This window comes from Amaranthus tricolor, chromosome 1 (genome assembly GCF_026212465.1).
Source record: "Amaranthus tricolor cultivar Red isolate AtriRed21 chromosome 1, ASM2621246v1, whole genome shotgun sequence".
Taxonomy (NCBI): Eukaryota; Viridiplantae; Streptophyta; class Magnoliopsida; order Caryophyllales; family Amaranthaceae; genus Amaranthus; species Amaranthus tricolor.
In genome coordinates, this window is record NC_080047.1 from 16,844,243 (window position 1) to 16,866,418 (window position 22,176).

Consider the following 22,176-nt stretch of genomic DNA (forward strand, 5'->3'; position numbering starts at 1 on the left):
ATTTAACGATTATTCAAAAATCATAAAAAAAATTCCAAACTTAATATATTCTGGCCAAATCTTGTTGGAGACATTATAATATGTTTTTATTAATTATTTTTGATGACGAAGAGGTCATCTAATACCATGTTTTATAATAAGAGTATTTAACACCTTAAAATCCTTTAAAATATCAAATTAACGAATAATCTCATGTCCGTGTCCGACACGTGTCCGACACGCGACACGCAGATTCAGTGGCGTGTCGGTGTATCACAGCTCACAATTGGATTTGGTTTATGATATGTATAAATTTATGGGCAAAAGTTTTAAATAAGATAAGTTTCAGAATCTTATCTTATTCTTTTTCAAGTTGGGGACTCTTTGACCACACTCTTTTTTATAGGTATGAATTGCCGCCGTCATTTCCTCCCTGGACCCTATTCATAGTTTTCTATGGGCGGAATACACTGAGTATAATGATGATGATGGTTTCATAGTAAGACTATCTTTTGATGCGCTGATTTATATAAATTTAGCCAATTAAATTAAAAAATTACCGTGAATAATACAATTTTTCGTTAATTTTCTTACAATAATACCAACTATTGATTAACCATGAATAACACGAACTTAAGGGTTTTTTTCCTAGAATAATACCAACTTTAGTTTATTAACTAATTCACTAATTTTTTATCGATCATATAATCTCCTAAAGTTTTATTTTTAACATGTTAGGGATATTCTAGGAAAACACAAGTTGGTATTATTAATAGTTAATCAAAAGTTGGTATTATTATAGGTAAATAAGCAAAAGATTATATTATTCCTAGTAATTTTTCCTTAAAATAACAATTTATAATTTTAAAGTGATCAATTGAAGATATGAAATAATTATAATAAATGTGTAATGATGAAATAATCTCATACTAAATGAGCTACTTTGTGGAAAGTTGGAGTATATGTGATAAGTCTTGTACTTAGAGAGCTTAGTGAATAGATGGTGGGTATTAGGTTTTATTTGTCCTTATACCCATCTGCCCTCGCAAAAAACTGGGCTTCTTTTGCATAATATATCAATATTTTTATACGGGGTACACTAAATAGGAATAATTATCCTAAATAACCTCATAATGGTTGATCTGTTTAAATATTTTCGTACTTTTTCTTAGTTTTAAATAATTCAATCTTTGTATAGTTTTTGCTAACAACACTCCTTTTCACATTTTAACCGGCAATTGTAGGTAGCACTTAGCGGGTACTTACCACCAACGAGTAGGGAAACTCCAACAAAAAAACATAAGGAGGAAGAAGATGTGAGTGTAACATAGTACGTACCTATAGTACTCGGTTAAATTGTGGTAAGAGTTGCTATCAGCAAAAAATATACAAATGTTGATATTTAGAAATAATCAATAGTATGAATTATTCACAATAGATAGACAATAGGTGGGATTATTCAGGATAATTTTTCCTAACAAATATTAGCGAGCTAGCAAATAGTATTGAGACCTAAATTATTCTTAATTTTACCATTTTGAGCCTAAACTATAAAATTATACTCCCTCCTATTTTTCTCGGTATTCTCATTTACATTTTAGTTACTATTCACTTATTATTTTTAATTTGTATTTTATTATTATCTATAAGTTAAAATATATTTAAGTGAAATCTTGTTTCATTCGTTTCATTGTAAGATTATTAATAGGAATATTCTATATAGTAGCAATGTAGTTTTAACACCATGTGAACCGATGCACATATGTAGATAACATGCACACGGCAATCCATGGGTTTGTTGAAGTACACAACCGCATTTGTTTAATACAAAATCACCCAGTTCTAACATGCGGTTATACTCAAGCTGGAGCTGCTCCAAGGCATAGATAGATACGTGGCGATATAAAGGTCTAAAAAGAAATGCTGTCGCAACGACCTTGCTACAGAATTCATGGATTCCTGTAGCGCTTGTCGGATCTTGGCTTGCTGATTTATAATCTGTGCATGTGCACTTTTAAAAACGGTATCGAATGAACTATTACCGCTACCAAGGTAATACTTGAAAGACGAGTGTTGGCTTTCAACTCTGCTGGTAGTCTGGTTACCCAAGTGGAAACAATCATTTGTCCACGCACGCACAAATTTCTCTCTAAGTGGAATCCATGTTCCAGCCAGATACCGAACAACCTTTTTGTTCCTAATCGACCACGTACTCACGATCGCTTGCCATCTCTGTTCAAATTCCCCGATTGTGGAACTTTCAACCAAGGGGTTCCATCTGCCCTGTCTGAATATTTGGCCTTGTTGATTTTTTTTCCCGCCACACAACTTGTCCACCATGTTCTCTACGTTGTTGGCAATATGCCAGATGCATAACAAATGTCGCACATCTACATTAAACAAAATATTGAACGTAATTAAGACATATTCAATAGATACAACGACATTAATTAATCAACAAAACATTTTTACCTGGGAAGATGTCACGAATAGCTGCAAATAAACCTTCGTCTCGATCGGTTACAATGACGCTAGGAGTCTTAGTAGTGTCGAAAATATCTCTCAATCCCTGCAACACCCACGAATACGACACAGCCGCCTCATCTCGCATCAAACAAAACGCAACTAAGAAGTTGTGATTGGTTGGCGTCATTCCGATCACTTCACATAGTGGCCTCTTTTGTTTGTTCGTTTTGTACGTTGTATCTATCAGCACAACATACGGCCACGTACGTATCATTTGGATAGAGGTAGGATTTGCAATTAATAGTCTGCTCAATTGCCCTTCGATATCCAAGTCTGTCCAGACCACGTAATTAAGTTCTGTGGCCATATGAAGACAATGTTGAAGGGAAGTCCTACCCTCCATCTCTTCTCTCCTTATTGATTGCCTAATATTATATATCAGATTCATACTAGCATAAAACCAGGAAAATTATCTCTAATAGAATTCATAATAAAGGCCGGTTGCATTTCGGTTCCACTAAGTTGTCGTATGTGCTCCCGAATATCTATATTGATCCTATTCGCCCTTACATGACCATCTCTATACACGAAGAACGGGTGGTTATGTTTTCCTTTTTTACCAGGACACACCCTTACCGTTCAAGGTCTTTCTCCTGGTTTACGACTACTTTCTACAATCAAAAATTTACACCCGCAACTTCTATTTTTAGAACCAGGTGGGGTTGTATTATCTAGATTATGTACATCACCCCTAATATTACCATAGCGGTGATATCTTAAATAGACACTAACTCTAGAACGTTCTTCTTTCTTTTTATAAGAAGCACGTGTAAATTGAAAACTAATTGTTATTGCTATCCGTAACAAAGCTACCGGAGTAGTCTACGTTGTCTCCAAAGTTTTTAAACTCCTGCAAATTTGAAATAAAAATAATATAAATTAATTACATTAATGACGAAAATTTAAATAATAATTATAACAAAAATTAATAAAATTACTAATACTAAAAAAAGAATTAATAAAAAAATAATAATAATAATACTAATAATAATAATAATAATAATAATAATAATAATAATAATAATAATAATAATAGTAATAATAATAATAATAATGACAATAATAATAATAATAATAATAATAATAAGAATAATAAAAAAATTACGAAAAGTAAAATTAATAATGACGACGACGACGACAACAACAACAATAATAATAATAATAATAATAATAATAATAATAATAATAATAATAATAATAATAATAATAGTTATAATAATAATAAATTACGTAAATAAATAAAAAAAATTAAATCACACAAAACTGGGCGACTGAACCATGTTTCAGTCGCCCAGTTTTGTGCGATTTAATTTTTTTTTTTTTAAATTTCCAACGATTCAAATTAAAAAATTTACGTACCGCATCCGATTCATAGTCGCTTTCGTTAGCCATAGTTAATTAATTACAAGTAACAGCTTGTTTAAGAGTTTTTAGAGAGATAGTACCGTGTTTGAATTCGTACTTCATACGCGTTTGAGAATTCGATATATATAGACAAATCTTACGAATTAAAGTGTTAATAGTGATATTAAGTGTGATTTACTATTAATAAAAGGGGTGGCGAAATTTAGTAACTCCCGTTTTATTCTCGTGCTGTTTGAATGTCTCAATCTATTGTTGTTTTCTCCTTCAATTTACCTTCGTCCCTCCCAATATCTCTTATCATTTCTTCACTCTCTTCAAAAATGTCTACCGATGAGACAATAGCAATTCCGCCGAAGAAAACACCGACCAGGCCCCTAAACTCAGCAAGAAAGCTGCCAAAACGAAAGCGCGAAACTCGAACGGAAGTGAAATCTCTGGTCGTAAATGAACGGAAGTGAAATCTCTCTCTTGTGATCTTAAGGACATGGAGGTTCTAATACGAGGACGAGTTCAGGCAATTCGCGCTGTTTCCAAGAAAATGGCGTTTGTTGTGGTGAGAGAATCTGGTTATACCGTTCAATGTGTTTTAATGGTTGCCAAGGAGAAAGTTAGTGAACAGAAGGTTAAGTTTGCCAATACTTCGAGCCGTGAATCGATTGTTGATACTTGGTGTTGTTTTTGTTCCTGGTGACGCCATTAAAGGAACCTCTCAGCAGGTAATATCGAGCAAATTAGTATTTGTAAGATTTTGCGATGTTTGTTTAATGTGATGAATTTGAGGACATTTTAATGACAATTTTCTCGTCAATTGTGCAGGTGGAGATTCAGGTGCGTAAGATTTGTTGTATTAATAGAGCTATGCCAACTCTCCCAATTAATATTGAGGATGCAACTGAAGTGAAGCTGAGATTGACGAAGCTTTTTAAAGGTATTTTACCAGTATTTTTTTTGCACAATTTGAGGTGTTAGGTTAGTTACAGGAGATAAGTTTGATACTTTTTTGTGAAATTGGAATCATGCTACTGGATAATGAAAGTAGAAAATAATTGAATACATTATTCTAAATGTTGAAGCTATATGATATTGTGATTTAGCTCTGCTGATTTTATACTTTTTTGTGATGCACTTCTTTTCCTTCCCTCTTCATTTCTTGCGTAAACCTAAACATATATAGTTTGAAACCATGAAGTATACATTTTATTTTCAGGCTCTTGGATAAAAGCATTCCATGTTGGACTTGTCTTTATACATTCAATATTATTGTTATGATCTTCCATGTAGTCTTCAAGGAGAAATTCAATGTCAGTAGACATATAAGTTCGAATAAAATTTATGCGCAAGTGCACAAGTCAAGATAATTCTTTTAACGGTCTTTCTTAAGCATATTTCATGTTAATATATTCTGATACACACAAGCGTACTAGTGCACAAACCAAGTTGTATGTCTAAGGATACCCCATTTCATTTTTAATTACCTGAAATTTTTTAATGGTATTTTTTATTTGAGTGTTTCATGTTAAAATATTGCATCGCTTATATTTATTGACACGGAGTAAAATATATTACAAGGAGCAAAGTTCTCTCAACCAATATTTAAAAGATAACATTTTCAGTTAATGATAGACGTGCTATCCAAATATGGAAGACCAACTCCTATTTATTTCAACAACATGGCCAAAAATACCAACAATTTATTAAAGTCTTCGATTAATGCCAAGGGCTTTTGAGGCTACAAATATTTTCAAGGACTTCAAGAAAAGAAGTACTACAACTTACTTTATTCTAAATTCTGAATGAAAGAGAACGGTCCGGACCCAACAATAGTAGAATTATGAGTAGAAGTTGAGTGAAAAATAGGACATAAACAAGAGACAACAAACAACAACACCAATGTGTTATGAGGTATCTAATGATACCTCCCCTCAAAAGACGATTACATTCATTAATCTATTCAACAATACATTAATGACTAACCAAACACACTTGAGAACAAGCTCTCAAGATAGTGATTCCATTCAACAATGGAGATCACCCACAATCTAATACATAGTAGAAGAAACTCTCTTGGTTCTCAAACCCTAGCCTTTCTAATGTGTATTAGCCTCACCTCTTTCTTCTAATGATGTTCTAGGACCCCTTTATATAGTCCCTCAACATATTAGAAGCTCTAGGACAAAACCCTCAATGTCCAAGTAAAACAGCCCACGAAACAGAATACCCGCAAAAACATGTGCTGAACCTTGCTCGGTCGAGCCAAGCTGCTCGCCTGCTCGAGCGAAGGCTTCAACAGCCTCTGACTGCTACTGCTCCTTTGTTGCACCTTCTGCCTCGATCGAGCCACACTCTCCTAGGTTCCTTGCCTTGATCGAGCACCTATCAAGGCCTCTTAAGTCCTCCCATGCCTTGCCCATTGCACCTCACTTGCATCACACACTTGTTCTTCGTCGCACTCTCATCACGGCACTCCGAAGACCCTCCACATGAGGGTGATTTGGGTGCTTGCTCTAACACTGAAAAATTTGGCCTCAATTGTCTCGATGTGTAGGCAATCACTTTCCCCTCTTGCATGAGTACACAACCCAAGCCCTCTAAAGATGCGTCACTGTATACCGTGAACTCTTTCCCATCCTCAGGCAATACAGGCACTGCAGTCGTTGTCAACCTTTTCTTCAATTCTAGGAAAGCGTCTTCGCACTTTTGTGACCACACAAATTTGGTATTCTTTCGAACCAAACTGGTGATCGGTAGTGCGATCTTAGAAAACCCATCAACATATCTTCGGTAATAACCTCCCAAACCCATAAAGCTTCTTACCTCAGTTACACTAGTCGATGCTGGCCAATCAATGATAGTCCTTATCTTCTCGGGTCCACTGTTATGCCATCTTTTGAGATTACATGACCTAGGAAGACAACTCGATCCAACCAGAATTCACTCTTGCTCAACTTCCCATAAAAGCTTCTTTCCCTCAATCGTATTAATACCAATCTTAAGTGCTCCTCATTATCTTTCTCTGTCTTAGAGTACACCAAGATATCATCATTGAAAACCACTACAAATTTATCAAGATAGTCATGGAATGTTCGATTCATCAAGTCCATGAATGCTGCAAGGGCATTGGTTAACCCAAACGACATCACTCTAAACTCATCGTGCCCATATCTGGTGCGGAAAGCAGTTTTAGGAATGTCTTCTTCCGCTATCCTAAACTAATGGTAACCAGATCTCAGATTAGTTTTAGAGAAAACACCGGCTCCTTTCAATTGGTCAAATAAATCATCAATTATAGGAAGTAAATACTTGTTCTTGATGGTGATTTTGTTCAGCTCCTGATAGTCAATGCATAGCCTCAAAGACCCATCTTTCTTCTTCACAAACAACACTGGAGCTCCCCATGGTGATACACTTGGTCTGATAAACCCTTTATCTTGTAACTCCTCGAGTTGGGTTTTTAGTTCAGCCAACTCAAGTGGTGCCATTCTATATAGTGCCTTTGAAATCGGGCTTGACCCTGGAACTAGGTCAATGTGGAAATCAATCTCTCTCTTTGGAGGTAACCCAGGTAGATCATGAGGGAATACATCAGAAAATTCTCGCACAATCAAGATCTGGCTTAAATCGACCTCCTTGTATGTTGACTCGCTCATGTGGTAGACTTGGGCTTCCCCATCTCTCTTTGGAAACGTTGTAAGCCTCTCAATCATCTCTGGCTCAATATTAGGTATGGTCCTATCACTAAAAGCTACTTGATCCCTTGGATTGTTCCTAACCTTTACATTCTTCCCATAGCACTCAATCACTGCCCTGTGTTTACCTAGCCAGTCCATTCCGAGAATGATATCAAACCCTCCTAAGTCAAATACAATCAGGTCTACGTGAAACTCCTTACCCTGGATCACTAATAGGCAATCAATCAACTTTGTATTACATGATACCGTTGATCCATCAGGTAAGTCAACTCTATGCATTATAGGGCATACATTAACAGAACAGTCCAAGGATCTCACAAATGACTTAGAAACATAAGACTTGTCGGCCCCAGAATCAAATAAGACACGAGCGGACTTACCAAGAAATAACAGTAATCCGAAAATGACTTTACTTTTTGTCTTAGGAATCAAGGTGCTAGGCTTCTCCGCTGTAGTAATGGCAAAAGAATTTTCCTCCTCTCGGACGCTGGTTCCATTGGTCTCCAAAAGATGAGGCTTTTATTGCCTCCTTTATATTCAAGGCGAAGCTGAGAGTTATTGTTACGCTGGTTCCCTTGATTTCCTGAGTATCGTGCTCCACCATTCCCGGGGTTTTGGTTTTGAAAGTTAGTTTCCCTCAGCTCTGGGCTTCTTGTTCTGACCTCCCTGGTTTCTTCCAGATCTCTTTTTCCTCACATCTTCCTCTCTCTTGCAGACCATTGCTTTCTCCACAACATGTTCATACATAGCTTGAAAAGACTCATATTGACCCATCAATTTTTGGTAGCTGAAGTTGAGATCATTGTAGAAGCGATCCATCTTTTTCTTTTCATCAAGCACATAATCTGGGGCAAATCGAGCCAACTCCAAGAACTTGTTAGCATATTTGGTAACGCTAAGAGAATGCTGCCTCAGGTAAAGAAATTCTGATTCTTTTTGTCTCTGTAGAGCTGCTGGATAGAACCTCTCCCTTAGTTTCTTCAAGAAATCTTTCCATCTCCAACTGGTGGGTTGTGCTGCTCCACCAGCAGATGTGGAAGCAGCTGAGACACCTTCTAGGGCTCTCCACCAAAGCTCTGCAGGTCCCACTAGATAGAATGCTGCAAGTTTAACCTTAAGATTTTCTAGACAGTTTACCACCTCAAGAATTTTCTCGGTTTCATTGATCCAATCTTCAAGGACAACTGGATCTGTAGCATCATTGTAGGTCTTAGGCCTGTGGGTAGCAAGCCTTTTGTAAAACTTAGTCTCGTCATCCACACTAGCATGTTGGTTGGCTATGAACTGGACTAATTGAGCATTGGTCTCTTTGATGACTCTGAGTTGCTCGGTTAGGAGATTCAATTGGGCTCAAGGATCCATTCCTTCCCTAATTTCCTCTAGGTCCCTGCCAAGAGTTAATAACTAATTTATAATTATGCCTTTAAGACAAATAGATATGCACTTGCATAACACACTTTCTTAACTTTATTAATTTAATGACTTAATAACTTCATCAATTTTCATCCCATTGGATCACTTGTTTAGCAGCTTCAACACTTTTAATGATGATTCATCAACTTAATTTACCATCATGCATAGGCAACTTAGCCACATAATTGGATAATCACTTGCTTACAAGAAACCTTTAAGACTTCTAGTTTACTAATGATACTTAGTTAATAATCTGATTTAAGTTAGATTTACTACTTAAATCCTTTCTTTACCTATAATCCCTAAATTTTAAGTTCATTTCCTAATTACTTCAACTTCAACTTCTTTAAGTTAAACTCGTTCTCTAATTTTCCTGATATTTTAGACAAGCTTCCAAAGCCTTGGCTCTGTTACCAATTGTAACCGCCTCAAATTATGAAGGCAAACACTAACCGGAATTTAGTATTAATCAAGCAGAAGCTTAATTTTGCCAACACAATTAAGGGGTTACTTAAAGGTCAAACCAATATTCAAGTATAATACTTGAACCAAACCAAAGCAATATAACGGAAGTCTTAACTGTCCAAAATATAGGAAAATTACAACCAAATCGAAATAAGTCCAGAGTTCAAATTACATCCTTAAAATAGTCTAAATCTAAACTAATAGTCTCTCAAATACAATAAAGAGATCTAAACAAAAGGGGAGTCATACTCCAACTCGGGTTCAACTTCCGCTCGCATATCCATTCTCCGTCGAGGTGCCATAGGGGTTAGCACTTGATTGGTATTTTAAAGAGGACAATGACACAGGCGTATATGTGATACCTAATATTAGGACCTTCTAATGTGTCTTTTAGGCCTTTAAACCTTGCATTGAAGGCTTAAATTATTGTAAACCTCTTATCGCCATTGACGGCACACACTTGTATGATAAATATCGTCATACGTTATTGACTGTCATTGCCCAAGATGGTGATAAGGGAATCTTTCCATTGGCCTTTGCCTTGGTAGAGAAGGAGAATATAAGTGCATAGTCGTGGTTTATGGCTTGTATTCGTAAACATTTCACACAGAGGATGAGTTTATGCGTTATTTCTGATAGACACGCTGGTATTTTAGCAACCATGGAAGAGCCGGAGTCGCAACCACCTAATGCTTATCATAGGTTTTGCTTACGCCATTTGCTTAGCAACTTCAATCGTGCTATGGATAATGTTCAGTTGAAGAAGTTGTTTGGTAAAACAGTTGAGCAAAGAAAACAAGTTAAGGTAATGAATGGTTTAAAGGCAATTGCGACTGCAAAACGAGAGGCAATTTTCTAGATTGATGACGTGGGTGATATGTCTAAGTGGTCGTTGTGTCATGATGGAGGTCATAGGTATGGCGTTACTAACACGAACTTAGCTGAAGTTTTCAACTTTGTGATGAAGGGTGTACGTTTCTTACCTTTGACAACACTTGTTGAATTCACCTTCTATCGGGTAAACGACTACTTTGTTCAAAGACGTGAACGTGCTAGCGCATGGTTACTTGGAGGACACATGTACACAACACATGCCACTAGGATTATCAATAGAAATACTAAGAAGGCAAATTTCCATGATATAATCGCATTTGATTATAAAAGTGGTGTATTAAAAGTTAAGACTGGAAAGGGTACTAGAGGATCGTCCAAGGGGGGTAAGATTCAACATGTTGACTTGAATCAAATTAAGTGCACATGTAACAAACTTGAGATATACCACCTTCCTTGTTCACATATACTTGTTGTTTGCATCAAACGATACCTTTCATATGAGAGGTTCGTGGATCCGTGCTATACATCTCAAAGTTATGCAAGTACATATGAACATTACTTCATGCCAATGATCGATAAGAGATCATAGCCGCAATACACGGGCTTAGAACTTAGACATGATCTCGATCAAATTCGGGGTAAAGGGAAGCCTAAGTCTAGGAAAATACAGCTCCATACTTAACTTTACTTAACTTTACTTAACTTTACTTGACGACCCGTGGGAGCGCATCGCCGAGTATAGCTGAGGCTCCGCAACCCTAGGATACTTGTACAGGAGGCTATGTGGTGCTGCCCAAAAGAATGTCAAGGAGATTGCAGGATCACTAGTCATATTACAGGTAATAACAAAAACATTTAATTCTAATCCACATTCGGTGAGTTACATTCTAATTACATTTGCGATCGTTAGCAGTGGGCTTGGGAGTATATTCTTATCGGCCAACTTTATAGAACCGTTGGTTGTGGTGATACTGCTCCTCCACCACAACCCCCACCAGATGTTGCGTACGGTTCGAGGTGGAATTTTGCACGACGGACGCGCAAGCACACCGGCAGCGGTATCGGATTTTACCGAGATCAGTTAGACCTGCTACGACCCAACCAGGTAAACATTTCAGTACTTATTAACATTAGTACAATTTAATTAACATATTACTTACCTTTTCATAACATGTATTTTAGTTTTTGTGGGACCCATACCCTGCGGAAGCCTACGCAGTTGTACCCGAACACTCAGAGATTCATTCAGGTGCGTGGAGGGCTTCTGTGCCACTCATATGCTTCGACATTGTCGAAGTACATCTACCAAAGCGCATAATGCGCCAATATGGGTTGGTACAGGGCATTCCACCGCCTTGTGACACTGAAACCCTGCTGCACCTAATTTCGCGCAAAAATCAGATTGGGGCAAACTGGATGGAGATCAATTGGTGTCATCGCTCGTTGGGATGGTAGACTTGAGCTGCAGGCACAAGGTGCGTCGATCGATGTTCATGGCGCACCTACTACACCAGACTACATGCTGTGGTTCCTCTCCATCACGCGTCGATGGATGACACCACGTGCCATCTTCGCAACAGCACATTACGCACCTTCTGTGCCTACGATGACCCAATTTGTAAGTCTTCATTTGCATTTATATGATTATGTTGCCGATTAAATAATATAACGTTACATTAACTAAATATTAATTGCAGACGCAAGATGCGGCAGACGTGATGCGGTACAGCCACGAGGAGCCGGTGAGGGAGATATTAAGTGCTGTAGAGTCCTCACCGACTACCGCCCATACGCACGTCTCATCTCCTACCTATGACTACCATTTGGAGGAGATGGGCCATTCATACCCCGTTGACGTTGCGGGGATCTCGCAGGCTGGACTATCACAGCCATTACAGTTCCAGTCCCTTCCACTGCCAGAGCGACACCCAAACGCCTCTTACTACCGTAGGAGGCATAGGAGACCAACTCAGTTGGATAGGGTAGATGAAAGTCGTGAGCGTTAACGTTTAACTTTTGTGTATTTGAATCAACTATATACATATATATTTTTTTATTGAATTGTATATTTCAAACATTTATATATATTTTGTTGTATATATATGTTTAATTACTTTATCATAGCCTCCAAGCTTTGACTTATGAATGATCGGAGTTTAGGCGATGAATCATGTCGCCTTAAACATACATTGACTTGTAATTACTTATTCTAATGTCTTTAGTGCAAATACAACAAATAACAACTCGAAAATAAAGGAAAAAAAATTTAATTATTTGTTCGCAGTTAGTAACTGCGAACAGCAAATAAGACAAAATAGTTGTTCGCAGTTAGTAACTGCGAACAACTAATTTGTCTTATTTGCTGTTCGCAGTTACTAACTGCGAACAGCATCAAACCATAGGTTTGAGATTTTCACACTTACTTTTGAAAATTTTTTGATCCTTAGTTTATTTAATTGATTTTTTTTAGCTTAGGTATTTCAAATTTTCAAAATAGTTAAGATGTGGCCCGTGGACCATGACCGATACCCAACCAATTACTCTTTTTTGGAGAGAATTGACCCGCCATTTAGGGGTCGACTAAAGCAGGTTGGGTTACACCCCTGCATGCCACTACACCGAACACCAAACCATGGTTTAATTAACATAAGCCTAGTGCAACATATGCATTTGTCTAAATGCAAAGCTCAAATGAGATACATGAGATACAGTAGATTCTTAATTGAAAAGAATTACTAATCCATCACGTACATCTTAAAGCAACAATGGCTACATTTGCGCGTTTTTTGCAAAGGGTTTGGTTGTTTTCAAAGCGGAGAGACTTTCGCCATCCAGCGCCATCTCCCAAGCTTCTCTCGTCCCTAAATGGGAACAAAAACATTGCTCATAATTTTACGAGAATAAGCAAACAAATCAACTCCTACCAGCATATACGAGGAGAATATTGAGGTATCATTGACACTAACCTCTAAATAATGGACCATATGAACTTTCAATCTCAAAACTTGTCAACTTAGATAGGGAACATTTATTCCTTACTCCTTTTGTTCCTTTTTGTTTGTTTCTATTTTTGTCTCTTTCTTTTTGTTTTGCTTGCCATATTAGAATCTTTCCATATTTGACTATCTTCTCTCTAGTATATTGTCAGTTCACTTTAGGGCTTACCTACTCTCACGATTATTTCATCGACCTTTAATTATTATATTTCTTTGCCTTATGAAAATCTAGCACATGAACGAAGACACACTACCTTGCGACGATCCACTGCGAGCTCATTGTCGACAATAGATACAGCGTGGAAACCCAAGGGACGCAGAGCCTCTTCATAACTGCATAAAAAGAAATAGATAAGTAAACCTAAATAGCTAAGAATGATAACCAAGAGCATAGGTTATTAGCCAGTGAGGAACAGGGTAAACTAGGAAACAAACGTTGAGGAAGGGAAAGGAAGAGTTACTCGGTAACAGATGTTTTATATGGAGGTCCACCATCATGATCATCAACCTACACATAACGTTAAGAATTGAAATCAATTACCAGAAACTACTTCAAGGCAGCAAACACAAGAAATTTAGCAACTTGAATCTCTGGAAGACCTTTCAGTACTGAGTTTCTAACATTTATGATATAGATCTTTTTATTCAATGATACAATTAGAATCAACTTCTATCCATTTTTTAGGCCCCGTTTTGCTTAGCTTTTCTGTTTGAGATTTGTCACAACGGACAACTCGCGAATGTTCCAATACACAGCCAAGTCAATTATAATGCATTTTCCATGGATGTTCAAGGACGAAGGAATGATAAAGTAACAAACTAAAATGCAGTATCACATTATGAAAAAAAGCATGACAAGTCTAGAGCAGAACTGGAAACATTAAGGTTATAAGTTCTCCATCTGGTTTCAAGAGATCTCTCATACGAGCTGCCCAAGCTGACCGCAAGTGTGGTTGGATTGCACAAAAGAATCTGCAATATAAGACCAAATTGTCTTAATAAATCTTTTGGAAGTACAGAAGGAAATAATCAGTTACTTACGTGTAATCAAAGATGAGATCAAACAATTCAGTAGGCTGCCAAGTGAAGAAGTCTACTTGTAGAAAGGAAAAATAGTTTGCATTTGGGGATGATGACGCCAGCTGATTAGAGAAAATGTCTGAGTTAGAAACAGTTCAAAACGACTAAATTATTCAGGATAGTACATCAATAAGGATCAAACAAACTCAAATGATAGTATATATTTCCTCTATCTTCGAATAGTCACAACATATTTTGCAACTTCAAACATCAAAAGAGGGAGGAAGTATGAAACAAGACCAAGCAGAACTCACCAATATCCAATTTCTTAAGGCATTTTTACATAGGAATAATAATTTTATGACATGGGATGCTTTTGTAATATTATTATTCAATGCTCAAATGCCACTAAAGAGTCTAGAATAATTTGAGACTATAAAATCAAGAATCCAAAGATCAACTAAGGCCTTGAGGCAAAGCTTGATACAACATTCAATTACCTTTAACACCATGATGGGGTTTGGGAGAGTCAGATGTAGCAACCTTATACTTGAACATTTTAATTCATTAACCTAAGATAATTATGTTGCTCCCACCTAGGCGGTGATTAGGATGGTCGGGTGTACGCTACCTTATCCGTCTTAATGATAACACAAAGTTTGTTTCCGATTAATCATTAGTAGCAAACACCGTTATAAGTGGACATGATTTAATGAGTCATTTTAACATTGCCCATTATAATCCGAAACCAAAAAATAAAACTCTTTGGCCTGCCGAAATAAGCAACCTTACAGTAATAAAAATGAAACCGTTGTTTTAGATTAACCTTAATAGCAATTCTTATACCACCTACGCTATCTTAGTATACTAGAGCATATCATTTAATATCCGAGGCACTTTATTTTAGGTGATCCCATGCAGTCAGGCATGTGCAGGACCTCCCATGTTGATAATTATATGCTTGGGAGATGATTTGGGTCATCTTAATGGCCACTCTATGGCATGCACATTGGAAGATGAAATTGGGAGTGCAAGGAAGTATGAGGGGTTAAATTTTGTATCACTCCATGAGGTGAACAAGGATATGCAAATAGAGTTCCTTGAACAAGGTACGAAGGAGCACAAGGAGAAACTCGGTTCATGCCTTAAACGAGGCAAAAGGAAGGAAGGTGCCTTGAATGAGGCACAAGTGCACAAGGAAGTCAGTTGAATGGTCTGCAACACTCGTTTGGGCAGCCATGGTGCTCGTCTGAGCGGCCGAGCCAAAACACGTGTTTTTGTTTTGGTCGATACTTAGGTGACAAGTAGCCCATTTGTCCTAGGGTTTATTCCAAAGATTTAGAGGCCTATATAAGGGACTAAAATCAGCATTGGGAATGTATGTGGGAGTTTAACACATCGATAGCAACTAGTGTTAAGTGCCAAGAGAATTTCTTCTTGTATTAGAGTGTGTTTCCATTAAAGGTGGAAACTTTGTGCCTGAGAGATTGTTCTAAAGGTGTGTGAGGGTTGGGTTATTAATGTAACGTTGATTAATTAATGATATACAACATTGTTTGATGGGGAGGTATCCAAGATACCTCATAAATCATCTTTGTGTTCTTGTTTTAATTTTGTTGCTTCATTGTGTATGCCCAGTTTTCTTAGCTTTATTTCTTCTTGTTCTTCCCTAAAAAGGGTCCTTTAGCTTTTCATTTCAGTAAAAATTTACAAATTGGCATATTTTAATATATCCATTCTAGTCAGACTCACAATGCATACAATATTACAATGTTTCTTTATATGCAGCAGCATCTACAAAGCTTGAGACAAAGATATATGAAGCACTATTTCCATCTTTGACAGGGACAGGAACCCAAACTGTCTTTTATCCATTGCTTTTTTTTTCTAATATTAGATGGTCTCACTTCGAATAGGATGCCTGCCTTAGGTTGAATATAGGAACAAAATTGCCTGGGTAAAAGAGTTACAGATCTTACAAAACTACATTCTTGTAAATCATTTACTGTATGTATATCTGTACATGCTTCCCCAAAATGGATGATTTACTTTCAATGTAAGAGTTTTTCACAATGAAGGGTTGAACCCAAGAGGCGTCATATCAGCTGGGGTTGAAACTCTCTTAAAGTAAATACTCCTACTAATTCAGTTGACAGCAAGATCCTAAAAAGAAAAATATCACCAGAGGGGATTTGAAGTTTTCAACTTGTACTTTTTGTTCAAATGCAACTGCTAAAATAGCTCCAAACAAGAAGTCTTCCTTCTATTCTCTTTATCTATCTTCGACAGATGCAGCTCATCCACTCAAGCTCGCCAATAATACCGAAATCAAAAAATATTCTAATTGATTCTTAAAGGAAATAAGAAACAAATTATACTTGCCGGTTGCAAGTGCAAATTTACTCCAGTAGAGAATAGATTGATAGAAACAAATCTACCAAAATCATCAATTCCCACCACCAGCAAAGCAGCAAGTCTTTCCTTAAATACATCAGGCAAGGCATAAAACATTAGATAACTGTTGCTTTCTTCCTAAATAGTTTTTTCTTCGTATTGTAACTACTTCATCAACATACTAAGAAATAAAAACTGAAGGACGACAAAAAGAAGCAGCAAAACAAATAGTAGCTAAATACCATTTTAGCTTTGCTGAAAATCACATATTTTTGTTGTTTGTTTACAATAATTCATTAATATTAAAAATAAGCGGAGAATAAGGGAAAGAGAAACTAAAGAAAGCAACACAAAAAATAAGCCAAATGAAATATATATAGTCAATGACCTCTCTTGCTTTTTGTAAGGCAGCCTCAGATATATCCAACCCAACAACGTATCGCTCAGGAGAAGCAAGTGCCACCACATCATGGCCCTGAAATAGAAGAATGTGATGCATTTACTTAGGAACGATGCACTTATAAATGGAGGCGTTAAAAAGTCTGCATGGGGTTCAAACTAGTTATAAAAAAGCAAAAAATGAAGAACAATCTATCATCCGAGGCATTTTGGGCAGGTATGTAAAAATCAAGGATAAAAAGGTTCCCTCAAAAGACAGCTGAGTGTCTAGTCAAAACCTCAGAACACAAACTGTGGGACGAAAAGATGTATGTTGAAATGGAGTTAACCACAACACCAAAAAACAGTTAAATTCTTGTAGTAAAACTCTCAAAGCATCCTACTAAAAGACACATAAAACGAGATGGATTTGGTGAACTGCTAGATTTGTTTCATACAATTAAAAGTATGCACAAAAAGGACAAGTCAAATTTACATGTACCAGATTAGGTAGACTGCTTGTCAATGACAAAGGTAGATCTGTGAAGCAACATTTATAAAAGTTATGAAATGCATTAAATAACCACTAAATTTAATGGATCAATGACTAAAAGAATAGTCTATTTTATATGGTGTTGTTTTTTCAACTCTCTTTTCTAGCATTTCATCCCACCCCCCACCATTTAAATGTATGTTTTTAAGTAACATACCCAATCCATAAATTTATAAATAAGCTCAAATAGGCATGAATCAGGCAGCAAGGGGATTGGTACTTGGAGAAATCATGAATATGCTAATCAATGTAAACCATCAATGAAACTTACACTACCACATCCAGGGACTAGAACTCTACCCTTAGGAAGAGAATCGGTTTGAAGAAGGTGTTGAAGAACTGGTGTTGGCTTTCCCAAATCCCATGGTGTTAATCCTTCCTCCCAACATCGCTCCCACCCATCTGATAATGTACACATAAAAATAAAATACTCTATTGTCAATCCAAGTTAAACACATAATATAAGGGCTAAAAATGCATATAAAGAGACAAGAAATATTTCAAAGTCACTCTTATATACTTACAACAAAGTGAACAATAAGAAACCTCTTATTACCAATTTTAAGATTGTAATCGCAACTATAATTACCATATCTCAATTACCATCGTCCAATTTTATATTCCATTATGTCACCCAAAGACAAATACAAGCCTTTAAATATGTGTATCCTCCCCATTATATCTTAGAAGTTGGAACGCTAAACGGTGCGGTACATGGGACGAGAAAAGGAACGGGTAACCTGCTTATAGAAACCGAAGGGGTTAAATAAGAAAGATATTCAGTCTTTGAGCCCGCATAAATGTGTTATGTGCTAGGTAGACGGTGAGGATAATGATTATCTCATTTTGCATTGCAGCTTCACAAGAGAACTATGGGACGTACTCTTTAAGATAAGTGAAGATCTTTTGGGTTGCTCGAAGGAGGATTGGCGATTTTATATTCTTTAATTTGCAGGGTTTTGGATATAAGAGGGAGCTCAAAAGTTTGTGAAGATATTATTGCTATGCAATTCTTTGGTATGTTTGGTTGGAGAGGAATAGACAACTTTTTAATGATCGAGTATTACTATTGGATATCATTTGGGAGAAAGCTAAGTTCTTAACATCTGTATGGGCAAGAGAAAATGGTCTTTTTGAGCACGCTACTCTAACTGATCATTGTAGGAGTAATTGGAGGATTATAATGTAGATTAGTAATTGATCTCTTTCGGATTTATCATCCCTAACCAACACTTCCCATTAAAAAATTTTGTTTATCAAAAAATATTCACAAACATTCCACAACCTCTCATACACTACTCGCATACTCCAATATGTAAAAAATGTCATCTATAGAAAAATCATCGGTAATTTCAATGTTTATGAACTATCTATTTAGGTTTAATGAATTCATCTCTACAATTAACTGAAATTTGAAATCGACTAGAATAGTCAATCTTTTCTATCACCCTTTCAATAGTGTTGCGATGTAAGAGTAATAAGACAATGCTTATGCCCCTCAATAAACTTGAAAACAAAACATAATTCATTCATTTTATCAAATTTTAATATCAATTTAGCCTTATTTTGGTTCCCCTTTAATATTATATAACACTATTTTTATTTTTCTAAAGTCCAAATACCAAAAACCCCTCTATACTACAAACTAAATACTTTAAAATATAGCACCTTTGTGTTTGTTGGTAGTAGTCGAAAGTGTTTTAAAACTACATATTTCAGCATACATACCCATTGCAAAATTCAATGCTTTTCTAAATTCTCAACATTCATGCAAACATATGGCTTTTTCCCCATACAAAAATCACTCTTTGAAACCATGTGAATAGCATGTGTTACAATTCTAGGAGTATTGACCTCTGTATGACAAATAAAAGGTACTATGACATTAGAATTAGTAATAATCAAGCTACGAAGAAAATTCACTAATGCGTTACAAAGTATTACATATGAAAAATAAGGTACTATGGCTTTAAAATATACAAAGCACAACACAAAAACAAAACAAAGACAAGTCTATTTTTTCAAGAACAATGCAACAAGTTTATATTCATAAATGCACTTTGTGAATTCACTAACATCAAAAAGAAATTTGACAAAATTCAAACTCATTTCACGACTTAAATTACTTGAAAATTTCAAAGGCAAATTATTGAATGAGAGATTAGAGAAAGTACCCATTACCAAGATTTTAATCAGGTTACACAAATTTGAAACTGTTAGGCTTCAAATGTAGCCTGAATATACTTATTCAACAATTTCATTTGCAAAAACTCATTTCACGACAAAAACGAAACCATTATCAAGATTTTATTTAGTCTACACATCAAAATTTTCACAAAAAAATTCTTTCTCAAGATGAATCACGAAAAAATTTTTGAATTCACCAATTGTTTACGCAAAAACGCATGTATCTAACCAATTTCAAATTTCAATCAATTGTAGAGATTAATTCAGAAACCCAAAAAGCCGGTTCACAAACACCGAAGAAGTTACCTTCAATCTTAGTCCATGGTATGGATCAATTTGAAGATTCCAGCTCATTGTGGATGATTTTTTGTGATTTGTACGAGAGGTTGTGGAATGTTGTTTGTGATTATGAAATTGGAATTAGAAAAGAAGATCGGTACATCAATGAATTATGAGGGGCGTCGGAGTGCTAGTAGATCAAAGCATGAAAAGTTCATATCCTTTTTATTTTAACCCCTTCCATGTTTAAAACCCACTGAATATCCCGAAAAAGTTTGATTACTTCGTTATAAAAAAAATTATCCAAGTATTCAAATAAACATCAAAAAATTAACAATAAATTAAGGGTTAAACCATTACCAGTGGGATTGGAGTGAAGGAATGCATGCAATTTGTCAACTGCAAATTGAATAGTTCCTGATGAATTTTCTCCGGATTTTCTAGGTGCCGCCATTAGAGGTGGAGTTACAGCGCGGTGATACAATCGAGGAAGAATTTGAATTTCAGACACCGAAGACGTTGGAGATTTAATGAGCAGCGGAGAGAGAAACAATGAAAGTCTCCTCATTTATCAAAATTCAAAATTAATTTATTTTCAATTTCAATTTTAATTTCAATCTAATCTAACCTCAAAATATATAGGTATATTATATTTGTTAATAAGAATGTCACGCGGCTATAATTTTACCGCGGCTATAATTTTACCGTTTTGTATTGCATACGTCATAGCTCACAAGTCACAAGTCACAATTGGATTTGGTTTATGAATATCTATGGATTTGTGGGCAAAAATTTTAAATAATATAGGTTTCAGAATTTTATCTTATTTTTTTTTAAGTTGGGGGACTCTTTGATCGCACTCTTTTTTATTAGTATGAATTGCCGCCGTCATTTTCTCCCTGGTCCCTATTCATAGTTTTCTATGGGCGGAATACACTAGGTATGATGATGATGATGGTTTCATAGTAAGACTATCTTTTAATGCGCTGATTTATATAGATTTAGCCAATTAAATTAAAAAATTACCGTGAATAATACAATTTTTCATTAATTTTATTACAATAATACCAACTTTTGATTAACCATGAATAACATGAAATTAAGGGGTTTTTTCCTAGAATAATACCAACTTTAGTTTATTAACTAATTTACCAATTTTTTATCAATCATATAATCTCCTAAAGTTTTATTTTTAACATGTTAGGGATATTCTAGAAAAACACAAGTTGGTATTATTAATAGTTAATCAAAAGTTGGTATTATTATTAGTAAATAAGCAAAAGATTATATTATTGCTGGTAATTTTTTCTTAAAATAATAATTTATAATTTTAAAGTGATCAATTAAAGATATGAAATAATTATAACAAATGTGTAATGATGAAATAATCTCATACAAAATGAATTACTTTGTGGAAAGTTGGAGTATATGTGATAAGTCTTGTACTTTGAGAGCTTAGTGAATAGATGGTGGGTATTAGGTTTTATTTCTCCTTATACCCATCTGCCCTCGCAACAAACTGGGCTTCTTTTTCATAATATATCAATACTTTTATATGGAGTACAATAAATAGGAATAATTATCCTAAATAACCTCATAATGGTTGATCTGTTTAAATAATTCCTACTTTTTCTTAGTTTTAAATAATTCAATCTTTGTATAGTTTTTGCTAACAATAATCCTTTTCACATTTTAACCAGCAATTGTAGGTAGCACTTAGTAGGTACTTACCACCAACGAGTAGGGAAATTCCAACGAAAAAGCATAAGGAGGAAGAAGATGTGAGTATAACATAGTATGTACCTATAGTACTCGATTAAATTGTGGTAAGAGGTGCTATCAGCAAAAAATATACAAATTTTGATATTTAGAAATAATCAATAGTATGAATTATTCACAATAGTATGAATTATTCACAATAGGTGAGATTATTCAGGATAATTTTTCCTAACAAATATTAGCGAGCTAGCAAATAGTATTGAGACCTAAATTATTCTTAATTTTACCATTTTGAGCCTAAACTATAAAATTATACTCCCTCCTATTTTTCTCGGTATTCTCATTTACATTTTAGTTACTATTCACTTATCATTTTTAA

At 35.5% G+C, this 22,176-nt stretch overlaps 2 protein-coding genes across 9 annotated transcripts; one reads left to right on the forward strand and one right to left on the reverse strand.

Moving 5' to 3' along the window:
• Positions 1-1,582: 1,582 nt before the first annotated feature.
• LOC130806425 (probable thiol methyltransferase 2) lies at positions 1,583-20,689 on the reverse strand. Of its 8 annotated transcripts, none has more exons than XR_009040310.1 (11): positions 20,439-20,689; positions 17,913-18,014; positions 17,562-17,599; positions 17,070-17,156; positions 14,309-14,409; positions 14,147-14,239; positions 13,729-13,775; positions 13,522-13,600; positions 13,023-13,132; positions 2,452-3,355; positions 1,666-2,369 (listed from the first exon to the last, which is right to left on the reverse strand). XR_009040310.1 is itself a non-coding variant. In XM_057671508.1 (10 exons), exons 1-10 carry the CDS (start codon positions 20,644-20,646, stop codon positions 11,856-11,858), a joined length of 882 nt encoding a protein of 293 aa, XP_057527491.1. In that variant the 5' UTR covers positions 20,647-20,689; the 3' UTR covers positions 11,733-11,855. The 8 variants fall into 8 exon arrangements, 5 of the variants coding, with proteins under 5 accessions (XP_057527484.1, XP_057527491.1, XP_057527496.1 ...); XR_009040315.1 differs by having other exon boundaries at positions 1,669-2,369; positions 14,140-14,239; XR_009040314.1 differs by lacking the exons at positions 1,666-2,369; positions 2,452-3,355 and adding an exon at positions 11,733-11,872 and having other exon boundaries at positions 14,140-14,239.
• Positions 11,754-12,296, forward strand: LOC130806456 (uncharacterized). Its single transcript, XM_057671549.1, has 2 exons — positions 11,754-11,889; positions 11,969-12,296. Exons 1-2 carry the CDS (start codon positions 11,791-11,793, stop codon positions 12,275-12,277), a joined length of 408 nt encoding a protein of 135 aa, XP_057527532.1. The 5' UTR covers positions 11,754-11,790; the 3' UTR covers positions 12,278-12,296.
• Positions 20,690-22,176: the final 1,487 nt, after the last annotated feature.